The 26,403-nt window shown below is 39.2% G+C and overlaps 1 protein-coding gene across 11 annotated transcripts in view; it reads left to right on the plus strand.

The window, feature by feature from the left end:
- Positions 1–26,403, plus strand: part of LOC142336094 (EH domain-containing protein 1-like) — a 179,469-nt gene that overhangs the window by 106,522 nt on the left and 46,544 nt on the right. For all 11 annotated transcript variants that reach the window (XM_075384636.1, XM_075384632.1, XM_075384629.1 and 8 more), the window contains 2 exons: positions 18,095–18,193; positions 18,811–19,008. In XM_075384636.1, coding sequence (XP_075240751.1) covers positions 18,095–18,193; positions 18,811–19,008 — 297 coding nt within the window. The remainder of the gene's footprint in view (positions 1–18,094; positions 18,194–18,810; positions 19,009–26,403) is intronic.

A 26,403-nucleotide genomic window follows, 5' to 3' on the forward strand; every position in this document is an offset into this window, starting at 1 on the left:
AGGTTCATTTTTCAATGCAGAAAAATTTATCATATTTGTTTAGTTACCAACGCACAAAAAATATTCAACAACAGTAGTAAGTAAATACTGTCTCAAGAGAGGGGGGGTTATCCTACGATAATTAAACATGGGATAATAGGGGGTTATCCTAGACGGAAAAGGGATTAAGGGGATTAGGCGGCCTTGAAACTCATTTTTCCGCCATGACAACCCTAGCGACGGTTGATTTGAAAGCTATTCACAAAATTTACAAGGAATTGAAAAAGGATTATTTTCAATACGGTGAAAGGTTTCTTTATTTCTTGGCAACATGTCAGTACTTGGATCCTGATCTTGATTTGGATATTGCGATGAAAATGAAACCCTATGGTGGACTGATTGGTATTGATAATTCGTCTCTGGACAAGTATTTCAAGTCTTACAAAATTTTGAGGTTGCATGCTATACTTCAGGACGCTTCAGGTTTTGTCTTTGAATATAGTGAAAAAGGGCCGGGCTATTCGTATGTCCTACCGTGTCCAGTGACAAACGAGTATCTTGGTCACGTGACAGGACTTGCCTTCTGGCTATATGTAAAGACTTTTAAAAGCAATTTATTCAGTTTGCTGGAATGTTGAAATCAAGACCAGTTGTTCTTGATTTTGAAGGCTTTCGACATAAAGTCTGGTTTTATTATCAAAAGAAATAGCTGTTTCGACAGAAAATTATTGCGATACTGTGTCATTTTTACCCCCAACTTCATTCAACGTACTGTCTTCGAGTGAGAGACGATCATACAGTTGGGTGTCAAAATATCTCCATGGTTTGAATTGGGAGAGTGGAGATTATCCACATTGTTATTTGCAACAAATTTTTGATAGCATAGCGCTTCGATTTCCCTTGGCAATTTTTTATGCGAAGGGAACAGAAAAAAGCAGAAACTATTCAGAAACTTCTCAAAAAGGACGTTATCAATTTAGAGATTTTTTATGTCCAAAAATTGAAAATTTGAAATTTTTTCACGAGACACCAATTTGTACTTTACTTGTTTTAAGCTGTTCTAAGCGGCAAAGAAATCAACACTGTGCAAGAAAAAAAGCTACACTTTTTTACCTGTGGCTAACGAATGAATCGACGGTCCGAGAAAGCAGCATCGTCTCTACTTCAAGTGAACTTGTCCCCAAATTTAGTGGTTTACATTTGTATAGCGGATGAAAATCAATTAACAGCTACATTTGTCAAAGAGGAAAAAGTTGACAGTCGTGGTCAAACTGTACTGAGGAAACAGCAAATTGTCTGTACTGGAGCTGAAATAGAAGCCTTCAAGAAATACCTTTCACTTTTGGAGTACTTTCAATTGTACCATGTCTTTGGAAGAGAAAATGCGAAAGCTGAAACTAACCCCTTTACCTATGCCCAAGCGTGCAGAACCAGTTCTGATGTCACTGAACGATAAGCGCCTTCCAGCTGAAATAAGACGAAGAATTGAAAAGAACAACGTACAGTCAATTGTTTTCAGAGAAAAAAACTGACAGAGTAAATGCGAAATACACCATTACTTTTATCAATGATAATCAAAACTCACAATTTGTATCTTTTGAAATTTATATAATGAAATAACATAATTTACCTCTTCTTTTTAAAAAAATTATTTTGAAATGAGTAAAGCAGAGGATCAGTTAGATACAGGCGGGGCAATAACTGACTTAGTGTTTGATGATAATCACCATGAAATACGATCAGGGAGGTTTTGTAATTCAAGGATACCACGATCAGAAGTTGTTTATTTTGCACAAGTTTTTATTATAATTTTTCTCATAATAGTTTCTCTGGTAAAACTTGTGTTTTTCCAGCTTGAATGTGAAGAGTGTACATTTTGGTTTTCTCTTCTTTCTTGTACAGTTGGATACGCTCTTCCCAACCCAAAATTATGAATAAAATCATTTCAACAACTGACCGGTTGTTTATGGCCGTTTGCGGTCCGTCATGTTGTGGAAATACAGAGTTTATTTTCAGAATGTTACTCGAAAACACTTTTTCTCCAAAGTTCCTCTCTTTTTTTATTTCTACCAACATGAACAACCCAAATTTAAGTCACTAGAGGCAAAATTAAACATACAGTTTACCAAATTTTAAAGCTTCGATTTGATAACGGAGCTCGAAAACTGTCTGCTGGTGTTTGACAATTCATGTGAAGAGATTTTTAATGACAAAGAGTTTCGAAATTGGCTACTGCAGGACGTCACAAAAACAGTAGTGTAATTTACGTAAAACACAATTTATTTCAACAAAGTAAATTGTCACGAACTATTGATCTTAATACAACACACATCATTTTATTTAAATCACCCCGTGACATTCAACAGATTGGTTTAATTGGTCGACAGCTTAATAACACGCAATTTTTGAAAAATAGCTACGAGCTAGCAACCAAACAACCCCTTTGGTCATTTACTGATCGATCTGGATCCAAAAACATCGGACGTTTTACGTTACTGCTCCAATATTGTTCCACCAGGACCATCCGTTTTTTACCTTCCCCCAGCTAAAGCTGTTATAACCAATTTGAGTAATGAGAGAGAAAGAGCTTTGTATGCTGCGGCGAATGTTAGAGACATCGGACATAAAGTCAAAAGAACTAATCAAGTCGGCACCAAATAATTTTATTAACTTTCTTTGCGAGTGTTTGCTTAATGTTGTCAACGGTAACGTTCCCGTCAAGAAAACATTAATACAAAGTCATGAAATATCATTTAAAAAACTTTTATCTAAACAAACAAGTTTAAAAAATAAAAGGCAGATTTTTGCTAAAAACACGGTTCTTTTGAAAGGTATTGCTCTCTCGTGTTACCTTCATCTGAGGAAGTGATAATGTATACTGAAGAATTAATCTTAATTCCCAAAAGAATTTTCATGTCAACACAACCGGCAAAAGTGAAATTTTTGACAATCCTGTCTACAAACAGAAAGCCACGCAATTGTCTCTCATTCAAAGAAACTTGTTACAAAATCCGGAAAAAAAGTGAAAAAGAGGATGGAGCAGTCTAGACAGAACCCAGCATAAATGTTGAAACAAATCATGAGGAAAAAGAGGAGCCGATGAGTGATGACAGTGAAATTGAGCCTATTTTCAAAAAAGTACAACTACAACGTTTCAGTCAATAATGAGAGATTTGGGAGTGATGGAGAAAAATAAAATCGGAAGAGCAGAAATCATTCTCAACAAGATATTGGAATCCCCGACAATATCCATTGAAGATCCAGGTGGTATCATTCATATTGATAACCAACCACTTGGCTTAAAAGCGTCAAATTTTGTATAACACACAGCAGTCAACAAAGAAAATTGACATTCAAAAATATTCTCGAGCATTATTAGCTCTCGATCTTTCACCTCATTTAGTTTCGAATACCTATGCCAAACAGATCTTGGAAGCATCCGAAAAAGAAGAAATTTTTGCAAGACCACGAGGACAATCAGGAAGCGGTTATCAAGTTACCAACCAAAGAAAAACGGGCCCAAGAAAAAAGACGGCAGAAGGAGAGACCAAAAGCAAAAATGGTCTTACTTCTTCTGAGAAAAAAACGTTGGACCAACTGTATTTGAAGGGACCTGCATCCTTTGGAAACCCAAAGCGATTAAAAACCCAAAGCAAATTATCATTTGGTAAAGTTAAGACATACTTGGAAACCAAGTCATCTTTTACAAAACATCGCCCAATTCGTTAACGATTTCCCAGACTTAAAGTAATAGTAAAAGACATAAATGAAATTTGGTCCGTTGACTTGGCTTATGTGGATAAACTAGCAAATTACAACAGAAATGTTAAATATTTATTGGTTGCGGTCAACTGTATTTCCAGATACCTTCGTGTGGAGCCCTTAAAAACAAAGTATGCAACGGAAACTGCCTCGGCCTTTAAAAAATGATAAAAAACAAGCAACCACAAAAAGTGTGGGTTGATGATGGTACAGAGTTTCTTGGAGCCTTCAAAACCTTATGCAACAAACGAGGAATTCATTTATACAGCACTTTTAGTGAAAAAAAGTCTGCATTCGCAGAGCGGAACATTCGGTCACTAAAAAACATTATCTACAAGTACCTTGAAGAAAAGTGGACATACTCCTACATAGATAAACTGGATCAATTTGTGAAAACAATTAATTCACGAGTCAACAGAGTAACCAAACTTGCTCCAAATAAAGTCACTAAAAAGGATGTTCCACGACTTGTCTCGTTGAGCGCTCAAACAATCAAGTTTCAGAGACCCAAATTTTACGTTGGAGATTTTGTTAGAATTGTCAAAAAAGACGAAGCCTTCAGGAAAGGTTATAAACAATCTTTCACCGACGAAGTTTTTGAAGTAGAAAGCTTAGCAACCTTCAATCCGCCAACGTATTCGCTTATTGCTGCAAACGGTGAAAAAATCGAAGGTAAATTTTATCAACCAGAGTTACAGCTTGTTCGTGTAGAGAAAAATGAGTGAAAACCGTTTCACCGACGAATTCACTGTGCATGTTATTTCTTCTGCTTCAATGGAAATTTTTGACTCTAAAACTCTCAGTTCAATTCGAAACTTTTTCAATGATGAAATTCAACTCGCTGGTGACTGGAGAGTAGCTCACAGTGAGATCATTTTCCCCACAAAAAATGAGCATATTGTAAATGGAGACATGGTAGTAAAAAACTTAAAAGGGTACGAAGACAGCCAGAAAAGGGCTGCCGAAGCCAATGTGATCTCTCGTCCGTATAACGGTGAAAAATTGTCTATCATGACAGGAACTTATAACTCAGTTGTTGACATACTAACTACTATCAAACGAACTGTTGGACTACCATTCTTTTCATTCAGAGAGATCAAGAAAACTGGAAATTTTGAAATTTTGATGGGGAAAAATGAAGGAATTACTTTTCCCAGTAAAGAAATTCCCAGCATTATTGGTTTTTCGGGCATTCCAGATGGCAGTGGAGTACACATAGGGTACAAAATGAAAAGCGCAACATCAAACAGACTAATGGAGAGTGATGAAACGGCAGCATACTATGGAGAATTTCCCGTTGATCTTTACTCGGGAAAGCACTTAATTTTTATATATACGAATATTATTGAGTACCAGTACGTCGGTGATACAAAAGCCCCCTTGCTTCGAGTCATTGATTCAAAATAACGTCTGAAAAACGGTAGTGTCTGCTCATCGAATTGTTTTTTCCAATTAGGATTACAAAAAACTCTTATCAAACACCATACAATCAAAATCGATTGAGCTTCCCACAGAAACGGGAGAATTGGTTCCCTTTTCGGGAACCGGTAAAGTCATTTTAACCCTTCAGTTTAAAAAATTTTCCAATTAGCATGGACTCTTATTACGCTAACCAAGCAACATCCTTACCACATTTCTCTGGCCACTACCGGCAAAGAGGCAGTGGTTTTGGTGCATTAGCTGCGGGAATTGGGCGGGTCGCTTTGCCCCTTGCTCGACGTTTCATTCTTCCTAAGGCAAAACGTATTGGAAAAGAACTTTTAAAGCAAAGTGTTCCAGAGCTGCTAGACGTTGTCAGCAGTAAAAAAATCACCCAAACAAGCACTCAAAAATACAATAAGCAACACTGTTAAAAAACAAACAGGGGGAGCAAGATTTCGGCAACAAAGAAAAACGATTAGGAGTCGCTCAAAAATATCACCAAGAAAAACATTAACCAAACAAAAGTTGGTCATTTCAAAACAAAAAGTTCCAAAAGGAATTCGGTCTGATTTCTTTTCTCAAGTTAAATATGATCGCTAACCTGTTACCAAACGAAGCAACCCATAGCTCTTTGGATCTGTTTGAGAAGCCGGCGCTCTTGGTGACTTTCGATGGAAGGTTTTGTCAAAAATTGGGACCTTTTTATAGTCCTGATGGACCCATGTTAGAGTTCGAGGTAACTGGTGACCGTAACAACTTTATCGATTTACAAAAAATTTTTTTGGAAGTCAAATGCAAAATTGTTCAGTCTTCGGGAGCTTATCTCAAATATGATGGGGCAGCTACTGCTGACACTGCTAAAACCGATGCTCCATACCTTTGCAATAATGTGCTACATTCACTTTTCTCTGACTGCACAGTGTCAGCCAACGGGTTGAAAATCTCTAACGCAAATGCAAATTACGCACACAAGAGTTTTATAGAAACTGAGTTCTCACATAACAAAGACGCAAAGAACACTTGGTTGGCATGTCAAGGCTATTCTTACGAAGAAGATCCATCTGCAATAAAAGCAGGTGAAATTGCTCGAAGAAAAAACTCGGTCAGAGAGTCAGCAGAATGCACTTTTTATGGTAAAGTAGCGGTAGACTTTTTCACATGTGATAAACATCTGCTCAGTGGTGTAACTCTTCGTATTGCATTCAGAAGATCTACTGATGATTTTGTTATCATTTCGGATGATGCTGCAAAACATTACAAGGTGAAAATTGTTGAAGCTAATTTGTAACTTCGCAAGATGACATTGAATGACGAGGTCGTGTCTGCCATTGAAAAAACCTTGCTTACTAGCCCTACTGCCTATCCCTACTTTGAAACTTTGACAAAGACGTTTTTGGCTTCAACTGGTCTGCATAGTTGGAAGCAAGAGGACATTTTTGCACGAGAGCCGATCCGAAGACTAGCAATTTGTCTCAATACGAACGAAGCTTTTTTGGGCAACAGTATGCAAAATCCTTTTCATTTTCAAAAATTTGATTTGGAACAGATATATATTTATCGCAACGGGTTACCAGTGGCTGATAGCCCAATATCTACAAATGATAACAAACGCCTTTATTTTAATACAATATCCGTTTTAGCCTATATTGATAATGGGCATGGAATAAATCTGTCAGACTATCCCAACCATTTTATAATGGTATTTGATCTGACTAGCACCCAACAAGTTTCTCATGATTTTATACACCCGGAGCTAACAAACTGTTCCATATCTATCGAATTGAAGTTTTCAGCAGCGTTACCGACCAACATTGAAATTTTTATTATTGGAGAAAAAGCTAGTACAATTTTTGTTGATACTGCGCGACGAGTGTCAAAAAATCATATTCTAACAAACTGATGATGGACGAAGATGATATTAATGGTTTAATTCAGAGATGTCAAAAACTAAAGCACAAAATTCGAGGTGTATTTGCAGCAGACAATTTTCCTTCAAAATTGAAATCAAACACTTTTTTAAGAGTAAACGCGTCAAAATCTCAAAGTCCTGGCACGCACTGGCTCCTCATATGTAAAAAGAACGACCATCTTCTGTTTGCTGACCCCCTTGGACGATCCTTTTCTTCTTACAAGATTATCTATCAACAACTTGCAAAAAACAATGTACAGTTTCACCAATTACTTGAAAACCAACCAATTCAAGGTCAAAACTCAGAATTGTGTGGACTCTTTTGTATTTTTAATGCTCATTTAATCTTTGATGATAGACAAATTGTAAATTGTAGTGATTTTAATTGATTCGCTTTGCTCTTCACATGATGCTCTAACAAAACTAATATTGTGAAATAAAATTTTTTTTAAAACTGAGTTTTTTCTTCATATACAAGACGAACAAAAAGTAAATCAGAGTCAATGTTTAGTTTTCCAAAACCACTCATAAATATATCCATAATCTGACAAAAAGCACCAGAATGAGGACCACTCAAAATTGATTCCACTCTTTTTAAAGTTTCTTTACTAAATTGATCAGTTTGAGTTTTCGAAGAAATTGTAGAACACACAAAATTGTGAATTGTTTTCTGTGGTACAGTTGATGTAGATCTCGCCAATGTTTTTGAGATTCCGCTAGTGACCGCTGTAGATGTTGATAGTTTGGTTGCCGCTGTTGCCAAGGGTGGAAGTCGCTTGCGTACATTTGCTGTATCCATTTTCTCTCCAGATTTGTTATTAAAGTCAACGGCAAGCTGTAATTTTGAAAATGTATCTCCTTTAAATTCCAAACTCGTTGAGGTTTAAAATAAATGTCTGAAGGTAGTGAAGAGACAGGGAACTGCAAAAATTTTGATTGGTTTCATGGTCTCAACATCGATTGCACTCTCAATCAGAACGTGAAAATGGTTAGTTGGTAAATGACAAAATTCAGATTCAAAATGAGGACAAACAGCATAGTTATTCGAAGCTGTTAAGTTTGGCTTTTCCTCAGCAATTAAAAACTTGAACAGCTTTTGAAATTGTTTGAAATAGTTGGGAGAGCGCTCAAACATTGCTTCCACCATCTCTACTACACTGATCAAATTTCTGCTTCTTTGCTGGGGGTGGTTTTGAATCTTGCGTTGCAGCAGCTTCACGTATTTTTTCTGCTTTTTTGACTAAATTTCCAAACTCTTCTAGAGTTAGAGAAATTCTCTGATCAAACTCGTAATCCTCGGCCGCTTTTTTGAACAACTTTAGAAACACATATGTTCCGGTTATTTCGTAAGTTTTTAAAATTGCCCTGACCAAACGTTTTTCAGTTTGGGAAATGTCGAAATAGCAATCTCCAAACTGTGTGTCTTTTGAGGAAGTAAAAGGCATGGTAGGCAACTTGTTTTATCACTTGCTCTTAAGGTAAATAACTACGAAGTTAGGAGGCGCGGCAAGTTGGGATCAAACCAATGTCGTCATATTTTTAATTAAATCCAAGTGATTGGTAAATACAGTCTCAAGTACGCCCCACGGCGTACTTGAGAGTGTTCATTTTAGACTTTTATACGTATGTGACCTTAGATAATAGTTAAATAAAACCATACCTCTATAAACCATTAGTTATGCGAACAAAGATAACAAGTACATGTGTTTTGTATATCAAGCAATAAATTTATCAACACACCCCAGAGTGGGAGAGAGTTAAACATTAAGAGTGTAGGGACCCATGTATTCCCAAAGTTAATTTAGAACAGATGCTACACTAGATAATATAGTGTAGAGACCACACTCAATTTACATAAAACCAATAGAAAACAGATGTGATGTGACCCTATATAGTATAGTGTAGAGATCACACACAATTTACATAAAACCAATAAAAAACAGATGTGACCCTAGGTAGTATAGTGTAGCCACCACACACAATTTACATAAAACCAATACAAAACAGATGTGACCCAAATTCGTCTGTAAAGGAACCACAGTGTGGCTAACCACATGTTATTTACAATATATTATGCAACTAGGTGTGATTATGCTCCAATCATTTGTTTGGTATTAGATAAGGCGAACCTTGCGAAACACATGTTGGGAAAGAATTTTGTACTTGTGTTCATTTCTTTCTTTTGCTCTTACTTAACAGTTAACTATTAAATCGAACTTGAACTTCAAAACAATGTCCGTGAAAATTCTTTCGGAGTCTGCTATCTCTTTTGAGAGAACTCTTGTTTACCAAACCGTGTTTGAAAATTTTGTCGTTCTGATACAACAGAAAAGAAAAAACGATTTGTGGTACACTTACCAGCATTGTTTGATACCGAAGCTATTTATTAACGCTATTGCTGCCCTGCCGGAAAAATCGGAGCCAGCTGAATCCAGTATCATTACTTCTGGAGGACACTTACCACCAAAAACTATACCACAAATGCATTCGACTGAAGAAACTTTGCCGGAGGAAGTGAGACGTATCTTGTACAGATACGACTGCGATTGTTTGCCCTTATTCGAGAATCAACTCGGTACATATCAAGCCTACGAAAATTTGGGTGATATGTGGGGTGTCAAATCATCACCATCCTCACCGGACAGTCTGCCACCGAGTGTTTCAGTCAGTGTTCCAACAACTCCTGCTGTGGATCCAAGCCCAACTTTTACTCCAACCCCAAGTCCGTCACTCTTTGAGGATTTCCAGAGGAAGAACAAGATCTCTGACAATTTTGCAAGTCAGTTTGATGTCAACATTTTATCTGGTTCAAACTTTCAGACACCACAACCCCGAACAAATTCAACCGATTTCAAGACACCCAATTGCTCGGAAACTCCAGTAGTGTGCGCAGCACCAAAAAACGAAGACAAGAAGACTCTCTAATGGACTTTTTTGACCTCTAACAACTTATTCAATATTGAATTGTTTTTCTTTTGCACTTTGGTGTGTTGTGTTACTGGCTTTTCTGAATAGCTCGCTAATTGACACTTGTCTTTTAATCGTTTTACATAGCTAGCAGACTTTAGAATCAGAATTTTACAAAAATGGACATGTTCAAACATGTTCACAAAAATAGTATCGTTTAGTTAGACAAAGTTGGGAGAAAAGTTCCAAAATGGACATGCTCAAACGTGTTCGAATATATAGCAGGAAGCAAACAAGCTTCTGATTGGTTGAGAGAAAATTTGTTGAGAAAGCTATTGAAATGTAAAATTAAGTTTGAACAAAAGCTTCAAAAAATGCATTAAGTCCTTATCAAACAAAAACTTCATTTAGCAAATCGATCTTCGTATGCTGATATAATATCAGCGCTCCTGTTGGGTATACCTTCAGGTGTTAGTTAAACTAGTAAAACATCATTTTTTCAGCAAAAAGGAGGAAAAAAAGAAAGAATTTTTTTTAAAAAATGAGATTTTTCCGGTTTTTTTGCTTAATAAATTTTTTTCGACGGAACGAAAACTCAAAATCTGAACGCCATCACCAATTGTTTTTTGTGGGCTACCGATATGAATAAAAAAATTGACCACACTTCTTCTAAAAAAGTTGAAAAAAAACGAAAAAATTTTTTTTTTGTTTTTCATTGTGACCTTTGACCCCAAAAAAGTCGGCTCCAACAGATAGTTGGGATGAAAATGACTATTGGGTTGACACTATCAGACAATGTACTACAAAAAAGCTCATAACGCTCGTCAAAATAAACTCAATCCTTCATGAAATAATTAACCATTAATTAACAGCTAATTAGCAACTAATTAGTCTAATAAGTAATTAACGAAAAAAAATCCCATTTTTTAAACGGATTTCTTATCAGTGGTGAATGCTTGTCACTTTTGGTCATAAGGGTCAGAGTCGAAAAACGGCTCCTTCACCGATTTTCAAAACATCTGGACATTAACGTCTCATTAACATCTGGCATTAATTAGCAATTGAAGTACCCGAAATAATAATTATACACCAGGTTTTTTTCTAAAAAACCGATTTTTTGGGGGCTGGAGACAAAATGATCTCATAACAGCTGTCATCGAAAAATGCTTGCAACAGGGGGCTTGTCATTGGCTGTCATGTGATGACATTGATTGATCATGATTAACAGAAAATCTAACTGTTTTCCTGATAAAGATGAGGGATTTTTTCATGTCGAGTCCTACGTTTCAGTGCCCGGGGAGCATTTTTGGTTATGATGACCAACATCGTCAGACGCACCCGTCGGCATCTACAGTAAAAAAACTACAAAAATCGCTTTTTTTGCAACATTAAGCGAAAACACTTGAACATTTCATTTGCTTTTAGTAGATTTTTTAGATGTTCAAACACCGTGACAGTAATAAAACTGTGCATGATAACCGTCCAAAGCATCCCTTGTACTTAAAATTTAACAAAGTGTACAAAAAAGCGATGTTTTTGCAATATTATTCAAAAATTCTATGGAAATCAAATCAAAACTTTCTTTTTATGTAGGCTACTTGAGTGTAATATTACATCTAACGGGTTCAAACACAAATTTTTCCTCTACCCTTTTGTCATTGGAGCATATTAACTATGAAAATGAAGAAAAAAGATTAAAAATTTTGATTGAAAGATCATTAAAAATTCATAAAAGTTTACTTTGACTAAACCTAAAAGTTAGCAAATCAAAAAATTGCAATTGATATGCTTTGTTACATCACATATAACTAATAACTAAAAGGAACTACCATTGGTTTTAAAAAAATCCTTTTATATAAGGTACTAAAAATTCGAAAATAACAAACAAGTTTTATCATGTCAGTCTTGTTCAGTGAGAAACGTAAAGTCAAGCGCTACTTTACGTTCAACGCAAATTGATATGTTCATAGTAGTTGACTAAAGCGGGGACGCGCTCTTATTATCCAATCAAATTCGAAAATTTTGAAAGTTTGAATTGCGCGCGTCTTATATGAACCTCGTGTGGAATAGAAAGAAATTCGCCATTTGAAGTTAAATTACATGTTTACGAAAGTTGTCATTATCTCTGCTAACTTTTGAATCTTGAATTTTCCAACTATGGTTTTCAATTGCAAATATTGTACGGCAACTTTTGCTAACAGGGGAAATCAGTCTCGCCATGAGCATCGCTACCACCCCGACGAAGTAGGTTTACCAGTCTTTACCTGTTGTATTTGTACATTCACTTGTAGAAAACTTTCTGAACTGGAACAACACATGAGGACTTGTCATCAAAAATTTACAAATTGTTGTCGGTCCTGCTATATGGACTTTAACGACACCGGATTATTTGCTCAGCATATGAGTTCTTTGCATTCTTTGCCTGTCTTTGGCTATCAATTCCAACCAACTCAAGCGCCGGCCGAAACTGCCTTTATTGGTACCCTTCAGAGCTACCATCTGCCGCCATCAACAACCCAAGCCAACACAGACCTTGCTCAGTTCATGCTCCAGCATAAACCACAAATCGATTCGCCTATAGAACAAAAACTCTCACAAGGATCACAAAAAGTTCAATTTAGTGCTCATCTTCAACTCCTAAAGCCGAGTCAAAACGAAGATCAGGAAGGTGAGCTTATTGAAATTTATGCAAATTCGCTCATGACACCAGTGTATAGTCAGGGACTTAGCAGTGAATCTTTCTGGACTATGTTCGAGAAGATGATGATAGTGCTAACGACATTTGCCTCTAATGGTAGTGGTTGGTTGCTTGAGAAAGTTATCAAAATAATTGTGAACTTTGCCCGTTACCGACCTATAACCGGCTCGTCTTACATTGCATTACCATCAAAATTACAAAATTGCCGCGGTTTACTTAATAACCATGAGGACCTAAATTGCTTCCTTTACTGTTATATTGCTGCATATCATATGCACAAAAATATTAGCTTAGATCGACCAGGAAGGAACTACAACACAGACAAAACTTCACCCGAAACTTACAAGCAAGCCAACCTTCATCAACCAACTGGACATTTCGATATGCCCTTGGGGCTAGAAGACATCAATCAGTTCAAAAATCTCAATGAAGTTCGAATCAACGTTTTTGGTTATGATGGTAGAGACTTATTTCCACTCAGATTGTCAAAGTTTGTCTCAAATTTCACAATGGATCTATTGCTTTTATACGAAGCAGATTGTTACCATTATGTGTTGATTACCAACTTGGTTAAGGTAGTCTGTCAACTCCGAAATACCAAATTTCGCTTTGCGTTTCATATTTGCCGGAATTGTTTCTGGTTGTGTGAAGAAGGCTTTGCAAAGCTTACCGCACATATTGAAACCTGCTGTGAAAATGCGCCGGCTGTTGTTCGATTACCAGCTCCGGGAAAAAGTTTATATAAATTCGAAAACTTAGCCGCTACCTGGTTTGTTCCATTAGTCATTTATTTTGACTTCGAATCCTTCTTGTGTCCAGTAGCAGGATGCTCGCCCCACGGGAACAACTCATACACCAGAGTCATTGAAAAACACGAGCCCTGTGGGTTTTCACTCGCGGTAATTGATCACAACTTAACAAAACCCATCTTCTTCCACGTGGACAGCTCTGAAGATTGCATTACTAAATTTGTAAACATGTTACACACACTAGCCAAGGATATATACAAGCGCAAACGAGCTTTTCCTTTCTTCAGAGGTGACCGTAGCCAGTATCCGAAAAGTGCAGCTAGCGAATGTTGGATATGTAACGAAGCCTTTGACGATAATGATGAACAATCATCAATTGATCTGGATCACTGTCACTACAGCGGACAATTTCTTGGCTGGGCTCATGAAAAATGCAATCGAGCACGTTGGAACGGCAACTTTACCACTTTGGTGGGTCATAATATACAAAATTATGATCTTCATCACATTTGTTTAGCCCTCCAATTTTGTGAGCCAACGACCACTGTAAGTGTAATTCCATCTACTGATGAAAAATACATTTCCTTGAATTTTGGAGTACTCGTGGAGACCATAACCCTAGATGATGGAAAAGTGATCAAAAAGAATGAAAATCTGAGGTTCATTGATTCATTCAAAATGATGAATTCTTCTCTCGAAAAGTTGGTTGATATTTTACCAAGAGATCGTTTTGGAATACTTGCTTCTGTCTTTTCTAACCTATCCTCAACAGAATTGAAGCTCCTGCAGCAAAAAGGATATTACCCCTATTCATATGTTAGCAGTCGAGAAAAGTTCAGCGAAAAATCCTTACCGCCTCTTAATGAATGGCGTAACACTTTAGAAGGAAACGCAGTAACAATAACTCAAGAAAACTTGAACCACGCCAAGACGATGTGGAACACTCTGAATTGCCAAACTCTACAAGACTACCACGATGCATACCTGAAAACCAATTGCGCTCTTCTCGCATGCGTTTGTGAATTCCACAGAGAGCTCAGTTTCTCCACCTACAAACTCGATTGCATGCACTTTTACACACTGCCAAATATGGCTAAGGAAGCATCCTTGAGAATATGCAAATCGGAGGTCGAATTGCTTAAAGAACGCGAGAAACTCGATATGATAGAAGGAGCAGTACGTGGGGGAGCATGTTCAGTCTACGAGATGAGAAAGTTTACAGCGAATAATAAATATTTACCAGATTACGACTCTTCACAACCCTCGACATTTGGCTTCTGCGTGGACGCCAATAACCTATACGGTGGCGTCATGCAAAATGAAAAACTCCCTCAGTCAGATTTTACGCTGAACTCTGATATTACACTGGCTGAGATACTAATCTGTCCTGATGATAACCCTGTTGGTTACTTCGTGGAAGTCGACTTGCATTATCCAGCAAGTTACCATCAGGACTTCCCCCTCGCACCATCGAAAAATATTGTTGAGGATGACTGGCTCAGTGACTACCAAGTAAATTTGCGAGAGAGTCATAACTTACCCCCTCAAAAGTTCCAAAACTGTTGCAGACTTTCTTCGACAAAGAACATTATGTGCTGCATTACAAGTTGTTGAAACTGTATGTTAACTTGGGATTAGTCGTGAGGAAAATGCATCGTGTGCTACAGTTTACTCAAAACAATTGGTTAACACCCTATATAACACTGAACAGTGAGAAGAGACAGGCGGCTTCGAATAAATTTGAGGAGAGTTTCTATAAACTAAAGAACAACGCCGTTTTTGGGAAAAACTGCGAATCGAAACGTCGACGGATGAAAATCGAGCTTACGAGAGACGCAAGACGAACCCTAACTATAGTAAGCAAGTTTGAGTTTGATAAATTCAAAGTGTTTGGCGAGAACATGGCAGCTCTCTCCCCCCGCCCAAGAAAGTTCTATTGGGATACACCAACTATAGTAGGGGCCACAATACTTGATCTAGCGAAATACCACATGTATCAGTTTCACTATGGAACAATGCGATCTTCATTTGACTGTCGATTACTTTATAGTGATACTGATAGCTTGCTATACCGGATCAATTGTGAAGATCTCTACCGTGAACTGAAGGAGAGCAATGTTCTTGATCAATTCGTCTTCTCAAATTACCCAGAAGATCACGAACTGTACAGCGAAGGAAATAAGCGCGTCGTCTTAAAATTCAAAGACGAATTTGCTGGGTATTATATAAAAGAGTTTATATGCCTGAAGCCAAAGCTGTACAGCATTACTTCCACTAGTGAGTATTTTACGTTTAATGATTCAAGAAAATACTAACAAGGTACCAACTAACCTTGTATGATTGTCATAATTTGACTGCTTTTTTCTGTTCATAGGTAAACGAAAAATGTCCGCCAAAGGAATAACAAGAGCAGCCCAAAATTTGCTTCGACATGCAGACAACAATAATACATTTGTGACTGGTAGTACACTGCGCGCTGAAAACACAAGGATTGTTTCGGAAAAGCATGTTCTACAAACGGTTTCAACGAATAAAATATGTCTCTCTGCTTTTGATAATAAACGCCATATTTTGAAGGAGGGAATTAAAACACTACCATTCGAACACTATAAAAATCATCATTGCCGAGTCGAAGATTTTTCTTGGGATAGCGATGAAGTAGAGTGGGACTACGAAAATGTAGAAAATTATGCTCACCTTCTCCTAGATTCGAGTCCAAACTGGGACCATAATAATAGTTTTGTTGTGCCGGATACAACAGTATGTGAAAGCCCGGAAGAATGGGAAACACCTGACCCGGGATTTGCAATGACAAGTAATATTAACGAGGACGATATTGATAGCGATGATATCGTAGATTTCGATGCTACCACCAGCTCCAGCTCTTCCTCCCCTAACCCATTCATTAATTTTGAAGCTAATGAGTGCAGTGAAAGTAGTAGTAGCGATTATGAAGAAGAACAAGCATTTAAAGTTGCACGCAGGCAATAAACTTATTGTGCTTGACTACGTAAATTGCGCCTTTTGAATTCCTAACCGTGTAAATTTTGTGTTTATGAGTGCTAAGATACGTTTCAATAAATTGTTCACTTGCAGCTCTTATCGGAACGAAATTTAGAACAAAGTTGGCTGTTTGACCGAAAACAAGTTTGCCGCCTTGGAAATAGTCACATCTGGTAAAGAATGAAAGTTAATCCCCTTCCGTCTAGGATAACCCCCATTATCCCATGTTTAAGTATCGTAGGATAACCCCCCCCCCCCCCTCTTGAGACAGTATTTACTTACAATAACAACTCATTAATTGCTCTTGAACGAAGTTCATAGCAATTATTGTAAACGTGTGTGTCTTTTTTATGCAAAATTTTTGCTTGACCGTTTTGACTTTTCGATCGACTTTTAAGCCCTTGACCTTTTGGGTTTCGCGTGATCTAAAATTCTCTCTCAATCACAATTTCAAGCAGCTGAACTCAATTGGCGGCAATTCAATACTAAAAGTCAAATAAAAAGTGCGCCGAAACTGGTGCCATTTTCACTTTAAATCGTAATGTTGGTGTATGTTAACCTCTAGTGTGGTTATTTGAAGACCACTATTGAACTTCTTAGACCCATTTAGACTCCACTCCCCCCCCCCCCCCCCCCCCGACTGAAGCAGGCTGCAATTGATTAGAGCTTCCACTAGTCGTTCCAGAGCAATTCTTCCGACGTTTAGTCGGTTTGATTACTATTTGTCTCATGAAACTACGTACTAAGAACTATGAAAATACAGTTATCATCTCCCCAAGCTTAGGTGAGCGTCTCAAACTAGATTTGATGAGTCTGACTTGGATGACGCAAAGGGGAAGCCGGTCATTGTCACCGAAATTAGGGGTATTGGGGGTATCAGACCCACGTGGGTCGCTCCATGATTATACCCAAAATCAATCAAAAGTTTAAACTTTGAAGAAGCAATGAAGACTGTATCATATATTGAGGCTGCTCTGTTCATGTTTTCTGAGAAAATCATTGAAAAAAGTTATTTCCTAAAAAACATACAGGTTCAACTCAAAAACACTAAACAACACTTACTCTTCAGTGTAATCATTATTGCTCATTGTCAAAAATCGGGCAGTAGTTTTGAAACATTAGTCTTGTCAGGGCTTAATTCGTACTTCTTTCTCAAGGAGTGGTTGTTTTCTGCAGTTTAACCTCTTGGTTCTGATCAGATCGTACAAGCTCTTGTAAGGCTCTGTTCAGCCTATCAATGCCATACAAACAAACGATTCAGATTCCAGGCTGTGCATCTGGCTCCGATCAAACTATTCAGATCATAATACCCTGATCAGACCGAGCATTTTTGAGACTTAGCTTTGATGACACTATTTTCAGACTACCGTAGAGTAGCTTCCAGACTATGTCGTTGGGTCGCGCTTTACCCTTGTGCGCGACCCAATTCGGACAGAAAGTAGCTGGCTTGGTTCACGCACGTCAAATCGGATCATTTGACCATGAAAAGTTTGTGGATCAAATTATGATGAGACAAAACTGGTTCCTGTATTCTCGTACATTAGGTCATGGATTACATCAATAATTTTTGATCATTCAAAAATTAAAAGAATATATACAAATAAGATTGGTTGGACGTTAGTCATTGATGTTTAAGAAGAAAGATTGTTGTGATGTGTGTTTCAGGGAGACACAGTACTCAACTGCCTCCAACTACAACATGTTCAGAGAGTTCCGCCCGTTTGAGGACGACGAGGTCGATATGGTCATCAAGAGACTACACGAGTCAGTCACGTACTCTTCACACAATACTAAACTTACACTTTTCGAAAGGAACAATGCGATTATATCCATTTGTTTACTTCCTTATAACTGTAACATTTGGTGTTGTGGGTTAGTTGTTGTAGTAGTAACAGTTGTTGTAGTGGCTAACTGCTCTCAAACTAAAATTTCAGCGAAAACTTTAACCTTTCGTCCTCAGAAACGGGTAAAACCCGGAGGGCACTAAGTCGCTGAGCAGTTCTCTTAGCACTTTATAACTTACTAGCCACTAAGTGTGCCATTCACCGAAACTGTTGAGGACACATAACTTCTTCATGTAGAGGTCCCACCTCCGCGTAACCCGTACTCCCACTTCGTCCCTTCTCCACCTCATTCCACCCGTAATCCCACACGACGGAGCCCTTTGAGACCCTCTGCCCTTCGATCAGCCCCCGTTATGATACTGCTAATTTTTTTCGTTTTGTCTTTTTTTGTTTGTATTCCAACTCAAATTCCTGAGTACCGAAAAAGACGTTTCATAGGCAATTTATGTCAAGAATCGTCATTTTATAGGTTTATGGTACAAAAAAGTATCTCCATTGAGAAAAAACCAAACTTATTTCTCTTGCTATGATTTGTAGGTTCTACGGTACCAGACCTGTGAGGGTGGAAGAGCAGTTGAGGTACTATGAATTGATAGAGCCACAGCTGACGGAAGTCTACTTCAGACATAAGCCCATAGTTCTAGTGGTGGGAGAAGCCAACAGTGGTAAGACCAGCTTCATAAACTTCCTCCTCGGCAGTAGACACTTCATCGGCAGCCAAGTTGACGCCGAAAGGTATATATACATTAAAAGGAACCAATTTCCTGTACATCTTGCGCATTAGCATTTTATCTTAACTTGAAAGGCACAACTCTATGAAATTCGTGTGAAATGATGTATTTAAAATTAACTGTAAATAAAAACTACAGCTAATAGTTTTAATTGCACATCATAAATTTACGCAAAAAATAGCTTCCGAAGTTGTCAACTAATGGCGAGATGATGGAATCAGTTTTTGGAATTAGTCCTTGGGAGCTTTGAGCTGGGGAAATAGTTTGGGAGCTTCAAATATTTAACCTATTCATTCACCAAGTTTTGTAGAATGCAATAATATGAGCTGTAGTCGCAAACATAAAAAAAATATAACGTGTGACTCACATTTCCGCTAAAAAATAAAGAGGCACGAATATTTTCGTGGGAATGTGCTACTTTAATTTTTATCTGTCGATTAAGTTACCAAGTTACTTCATTTACATGTGAAGCATTACCAAAAAATATATCAGCATGGCAAATCAGGTTTTAGCAGTTATAGAAAGTGTAGCTATTTAGATAAGTGAATTTAATTCTTAGCTCGACTAAATAGTGGTGATTTCGTCCTAAATCATGGTTTAGTAATTTTTTTAGTAGCCGCCGTCAGCCGCTCAACGGCTATTATTTAGGCGCTCTCCTTTTTTACAATACAAAGAATTTGGATTGTATTGGTGCGCTGTGTTTTTTATTAGAGTTTTTCACACAAATATCAATGACTTTGATCATTCAAAACGGGATAAACAGGTAAAACCCAGCGGGCATTAAGTTTTGTCAGGGGGCAAAAGTAGGCTTTACTAATTCTTCAAGTGCTTAGAATGATGCAGCTGCCGGGATGTCCTTAATTTAAGGTTAGAAGGTCATTAATTGCTCTTGAACGAATTTCATAGCAATTATTGTAAACAACGTACTGGTCTTTCTTTTATGCAAATTTTTTGCTTGACAAGTTTTCACTTTTCTTTAGAGGATTCTTTGACTTCTCGAGTGACTTTTTCACGCTTTCGTTCTTCATTTTTGAGTGATCTCTATTGCTCTCACTCTTGTTGCTAATATAAAATTGGTTGCAGCATATCAGTAGTAAGGGCCAAAGAGCTGGGTCGGTAGTGCAAATGGTTATAAATCGGGGGTCAATGATTCGAATCCCGGTGGGAGTCGACTGTTTTTGCACCCGCCTGTCGTTTGAGAGCAATTCTTCCGACATTAGCCGGTTTACGTTTTTTGAGCTCAAAATGGTGCCATTTTTTGTATTTTCGTTTGGTTAGTCTTATGTTGAAGTTTTCAAATGTTGATGAAGGTCTTTTTTGAGACAAAATTACCATAATCTTTGACCATTTTATGAGCTATATAGTTTGCTACTACAAACACAAGCATACAAAATAATACTCATTTTTAATTTTTTTTGCAGTTTTTGAAATCTTTCGTTTATTTAGCCTCAGGGGCCGGGTAATCTCTTTTAAAGTTTGGTAATAACGCTTTGCATAAACTTTTGTAATAATTGAACGGTTTTCAACATTTTAAAAACTGTTTTTTTTGGACTGTTTTTTTGATAAAACCTGCTATTTTTTAAGTTTTTCTAAAATATTTGTCAATTTTTCGATTTTTGTCGAGCCTCAAAAACAAGAAACCTTATTCCACCGTCTGATGAAAAGATAATGAATGGTTTTTAGTGTCAATGGATTTGTTTCCAACAAATTTAAATTTTCGGTTTTTTGAAATTTTTAGATAAAAATTGCAACTTTTTCCCAATTTTTTGAAAACAGATCCCTTTGTTCAATTTTCCTTGCCTCAGTGGCCAGGTTACCTCCTCCAGGGTTTGTTAGTATGACATCACATAGTTGCTAGGAGCAATGGAACGGTTTTCAACATTTCAATAGCACGAGTTTTTTTTTGAAATTTGAAATTTAATTCTAAAATTATTGTCTATCAATAAATGAATTTTTCAGCCTTGGAATTGGGTTACTGATTTTCATTTAGACAGAAAAGGTTATGTAGATCTTATTATCGGGATTGCAACAACATTTCATTAAAATTTTAATTGATTTCAATTTTTTTGCATTTTTTTGAGTTAATCGATCTTCAAGGGCCTATGAAATTTTTCCGGTCTTGGTGATATAATACCGGATTGATTTCAGATAAAAAATTTGGTTTGAACATACTTTTGAAACTGATATATTTAAAGAGATCAAATTTTTCTTTTGAGTTAAACTCTTCAAGAGTTTTAGCAATGATTATATTTTTGTATAGTTTGTTTGATTATTTTAGTTTCTCCAATTTTGAGATGTTTTGTTTGTGTTTTGGTTGGCAATGTTCATTTGATCTGCTGGTCAGGTAGAGTTTCGCTAAGTTTTTCTTTCAATTCTGCGGACTGTATTTCAGGACTTCTCCTGCTTTGTTTTTTTTTTAATTCGTTTTTACATTTTGATCACGTTTTTCGTTTTACATGGGTCACAATTTTTCACGTTTGACTTCTGACTTACCTCATTCACTGTCTCAACTGAATTGATCTGAAATTCTTTCACTCATTGAATTACGCAATGCAGTGAATACGGTCAAAATTAAAAGAGCAAAATCAAAAGAAACAGGATAAACATATAAAGCAAAGTCATGAAGTTATAGTGCTTTAGGTTATCAAAGTTCATTGAAGTGAATGCAAGCTGGCGCTAGCATTATGCTTAATAGCGTTCAATATAGAAGCTGAATTAAGTGTAGTTTTAGAACATAGCAGAATATGCTTTTTTGCGCACTAAATAAAAAATAATTGACACTTGTTTCTATCTCTTGTTCTACTCCTATTGTATTCTGTTCCTGTTTCAATCCCAATGTGCGTCAAGCGGTTCAACGGGTCAACGGTGGTTATTTTCTAGCAATATGCTGACTATGTTTGTAAATCTGATAGATTTCTAGATAACAGACCCATAAGTTATATAATGTTGTTCGTCGGAAAAAAATTTCAGTTCTTTTGGGCATGCTTTTCTCCAAACCTTTTAGTTCTTTAGAAAAAGAATTCTAATCCTTATCCGATATTTTAGGAGTCATTCACAACTTTCCTTCAGGCGCCGACTGCACTATAGCCCTCCCTAGTCAGAGATTTTGGTTTCAAAAAAGTTTCTCTAACCTATGCCCCTTCTGAATTGTTTGCCTCCCAGTCGTTCGAGAGCAATACGACAAGCGCTGTTCGGTTCATATTATTAATAGCCGCCCTCATATTCTCAGCCGGCTATTATAGCGCTCCTATTTTTTTTTTTGCTTCGTCGAAAAAAAATGTTTCGCTTTTTACCTCATTTTGCGCGCTTTTCCAATGAACAGAGTCAGCAATTCAAAATGAACAGAGTCAGTATAAAAAATTGAAGTCAGAAGTAGAAACGGGATAAACCCATAAAGCCCAATTTTAGAAGCCCGGTATTTGAACGTCGTTCTTATAAGTCTTAGTTACCATCTCTAATGCTTATTGGTATTGATAGTAGCCCCTCTGGCCCCTCTCTAAGAAACAGAAGTACGTTATCTGTTATCGACATCGATAATCTTCTTATTGATTGGCGCTAATTATTTTACCGCAAAATTGTCATAATCTTTGTAAACTAACAAACATTGATTCATAACATAAGAAATTTGAAACCAAAGGGGCACGTGACAACAATGTAATTAAGGTAATTTTGAGGACTAAGGTTTTGAAACATCAAAGAACAGAGTAGAAAAATCCGAAGGAAGGCAAGTCGACGCCCCCCAACCGAGCACCAAACGATCCCCCCAGAAGGCATCGACATTGTCATTTGGCGCTTCAAACGAACAGATCCAACCCGAACAGCAGAGCAACCTCCTCTGTGGACAAGTTGGTCAACACAGATGCTAAAGAGGGTGGAAAGGAAGCTACATTGAAAAAGAAATACGTGGAATGTTGGAAATGACAAATCAGATAAGCTTTGAGAACTTATATATTTTTTATATCACTCCATTTATTGATTCTCGGGTCAAATAACACACCACCCCCCCGCCCTCCCTGAAGAGGCGTAGTCACCAATTATCAATAGGGTTTGAGTAACTATAACTCAGGATTTCTCCTTTTTTTGAAGAAAAACAGGTTCTCAGCTAAGCGATTGTTAAAATTAATTGCAGTTCAAATTGTTATATTATAAAATTCGGGTCCGGTGAAACTTTTGCAAAGATTACATTAACCCAGCAGCCAGCCAGTGCAATCCGGCCAACCGGACATCTCTACAGCCTCAACCAGCCGACTTCATCGTTCCGCCAGTGGAACATCCAAGCCGTAGTCGACATCTACACCAACCCAGCAGCCAGCCAGTGCAATCCGGCCAACCGGACATCTCTGCAGCCTCAACCAGCCGACTTCATTGTTCCACCAGTGGAACATCCAAGCCGTAGTCGACATCTACACCAACCCAGCAGCCAGCCAGTGCAATCCGGCCAACCGGACATCTCTACAGCCTCAACCAGCCGACTTCATCGTTCCGCCAGTGGAACATCCAAGCCGTAGTCGACATCTACACCAACCCAGCAGCCAGCCAGTGCAATCCGGCCAACCGGACATCTCTGCAGCCTCAACCAGCCGACTTCATTGTTCCACCAGTGGAACATCCAAGCCGTAGTCGACATCTACACCAACCCAGCAGCCAGCCAGTGCAATCCGGCCAACCGTACATCTCTACAGCCTCAACCAGCCGACTTCATTGTTCCACCAGTGGAACATCCAAGCCGTAGTCGACATCTACACCAACCCAGCAGCCAGCCAGTGCAATCCGGCCAACCGTACATCTCTACAGCCTCAACCAGCCGACTTCATCGTTCCGCCAGTGGAACATCCAAGCCGCAGTCAACATCTACACCAACCAGCAGCCAAGCAGTGCAATCCGGCCAACCGGACATCTCTACAGCCTCAACCAGCCGACTTCATCGTTCCGCCAGTGGAACATCCAAGCCGCAGTCAACATCTACACCAACCCAGCAGCCAGCCAGGGCAATCCGGCCAACCGGACATCTCTGCAGCCTCAACCAGCCGACTTCATTGTTCCACCAGTGGAACATCCAAGCCGTAGTCGACATCTACACCAACCCAGCAGCCAGCCAGTGCAATCCGGCCAACCGTACATCTCTGCAGCCTCAACCAGTCGACTACATCTTTCACCCAAGGTCATAAAAGGGCCCCCCTACGTCGCCCAAAGGCCCCCAAGGTCGCCAAAAGTGCCCCAAAGGTCACCAAGAGTGCCCCCCAAGGTCACAAAAAGGCCCCCAACGTCGCTCAAAGGCCCCCCAAGGTCACCAAAAGTGTCCCAAAGGTCACCCAGAGTGCCCCCCAAGGTCACACAAAGTGCCCCAAAGGTCACGCAAAGTGCCCCCCAAGGTCATCAAAAGTGCCCCAAAGGTCACCAAGAGTGCCCCCCAAGGTCACAAAAAGGCCCCCCAACGTCGCTCAAAGGCCCCCCAAGGTCACCAAAAGTGTCCCAAAGGTCACCCAGAGTGCCCCCCAAGGTCACACAAAGTGCCACAAAGGTCACCCGAAGTGCCCCCAAAGGTCACACAAAGTTCCCCAAAGGTCAACCAGAGTGCCCCCCCCAAGGTCACAAAAAGGCCCCCCAACGTCGCCCAAAGGCCCCCCAAGGTCACCAAAAGTGCCCCAAAGGTCACCAAGAGTGCCCCCCAAGGTCACAAAAAGGCCCCCCAACGTCGCTCAAAGGCCCCCCAAGGTCACCAAAAGTGCCCCAAAGGTCACCAAAGTGCCCCCCAAGGTCATCAAAAGTGCCCCAAAGGTCACAAAGATTGCCCCCCAAGGTCACAAAAAGGCCCCCCAACGTCGCTCAAAGGCCCCCCCAAGGTCACCAAAAGTGTCCCAAAGGTCACCCAGAGTGCCCCCCAAGGTCACACAAAGTTCCCCAAAGGTCACCCGAAGTGCCCCCAAAGGTCACACAAAGTTCCCCAAAGGTCAACCAGAGCTCCCCCCAAGGTCACCAAAAGTGCCCCAAAGGTCACCCAGAGTGCCCCCCAAGGTCACAGAAAGTGCCCCAAAGGTCACCCGAAGTGCCCCCAAAGGTCACACAAAGTTCCCCAAAGGTCAACCAGAGCTCCCCCCAAGGTCACCAAAATTGCCCCAAAGATCACCCAGAGTGCCCTCTAAGGTCACACAAAGTGCCCCAAAGGTCACCCAAAGTGCCCACAAAGGTCACACAAAGTGCCCAAAAGGTCAACAAGATTACCCCCCAAGGTCACAAAGGGCCCCCAAGGTCACCCAAAGTGCCCCAAAAGGCCACCCAGAGTGTCCCAAGGTCACGAAAGGGCCTCCCAACGTCGCCCAAAGGCCCCTCCAAGGTCACCAAAAGTGCCCCAAAGGTCATCCAGAGTGCCCGCCAAGGTCACACAAAGTGCCCCAAAGATCACCCAGAGTGCCCTCTAAGGTCACACAAAGTGCCCCAAAGGTCACCCAAAGTGCCCACAAAGGTCACACAAAGTGCCCAAAAGGTCAACAAGATTACCCCCCAAGGTCACAAAGGGCCCCCAAGGTCACCCAAAGTGCTCCCAAAGGTCACACAAAGTGCCCCAAAGGTCAACCAGAGTGCCCCCAAGGTCACAAAAAGGCCCCCAACGTCACCCAAAGGCCCCCCCCAAGGTCACCGGAAATGCCCCAAAGGTCACCCAGAGTGCCCCCAAGGTCACCAAAAAGTGCCCACAAAGGTCACACAAAGTGCCCAAAAGGTCACCAAGATTACCCCCAAGGTCAAAAGGGCCCCCCAAAGTCACCCAAAATACCAACTAAGATCACCCAAAGCCCCCCAAAGGCCACCCAGAGTCCACTTAAGGTCATCCAAAGCTCTTCAAAGAGCCCCCGAGTTCACTCAAGTTGATCTCACTCAACCCTCGAAGAAAAGCAAGGTGCCCTCCAAGCTCACCCCAAAATTCGCCACAAAATTATCCGTGTGTCCACCAACGTCATCCAAATTGACAAATATCAACCACCTAAGGTCAGCAATTTATCCCCTTAAGCCCCCAATAACATCCTAGATTATTGGATTAAGAATTCTAAATTGACGAACTTACCCCTCAAACAGACCAAAACATATAAAGAGCAACAAAAAATGAAGACAACACTAACAAAGAAATCAAAATTCGGAAATAGCAAGCAAAGCATAAATAGCACTGTCAAGCTTTTCCACCAACGCTTTAAAAACGCGCAACTGCTTGAGAGTGAAATAAGGAGGCAAATATCAGACAATCTTGATTCAGAAATAGTTTCACAGACGTTTCAGGAATTCATCCGAAATGTCGAAAAAACAGAAAAAATCGTGGAGGTAATGGCCCAGTCCGAAAGCAGTCAAGTCTTGGAACCTCTTGAAGAGGCAGAGAAGCTAACTACAATGAAAATTGAAATAATGCAAA

Source organism: Convolutriloba macropyga, chromosome 3 (genome assembly GCF_964194025.1).
Source record: "Convolutriloba macropyga chromosome 3, txConMacr16.3, whole genome shotgun sequence".
Lineage (NCBI taxonomy): Eukaryota > Metazoa > Xenacoelomorpha > Acoela > Convolutidae > Convolutriloba > Convolutriloba macropyga.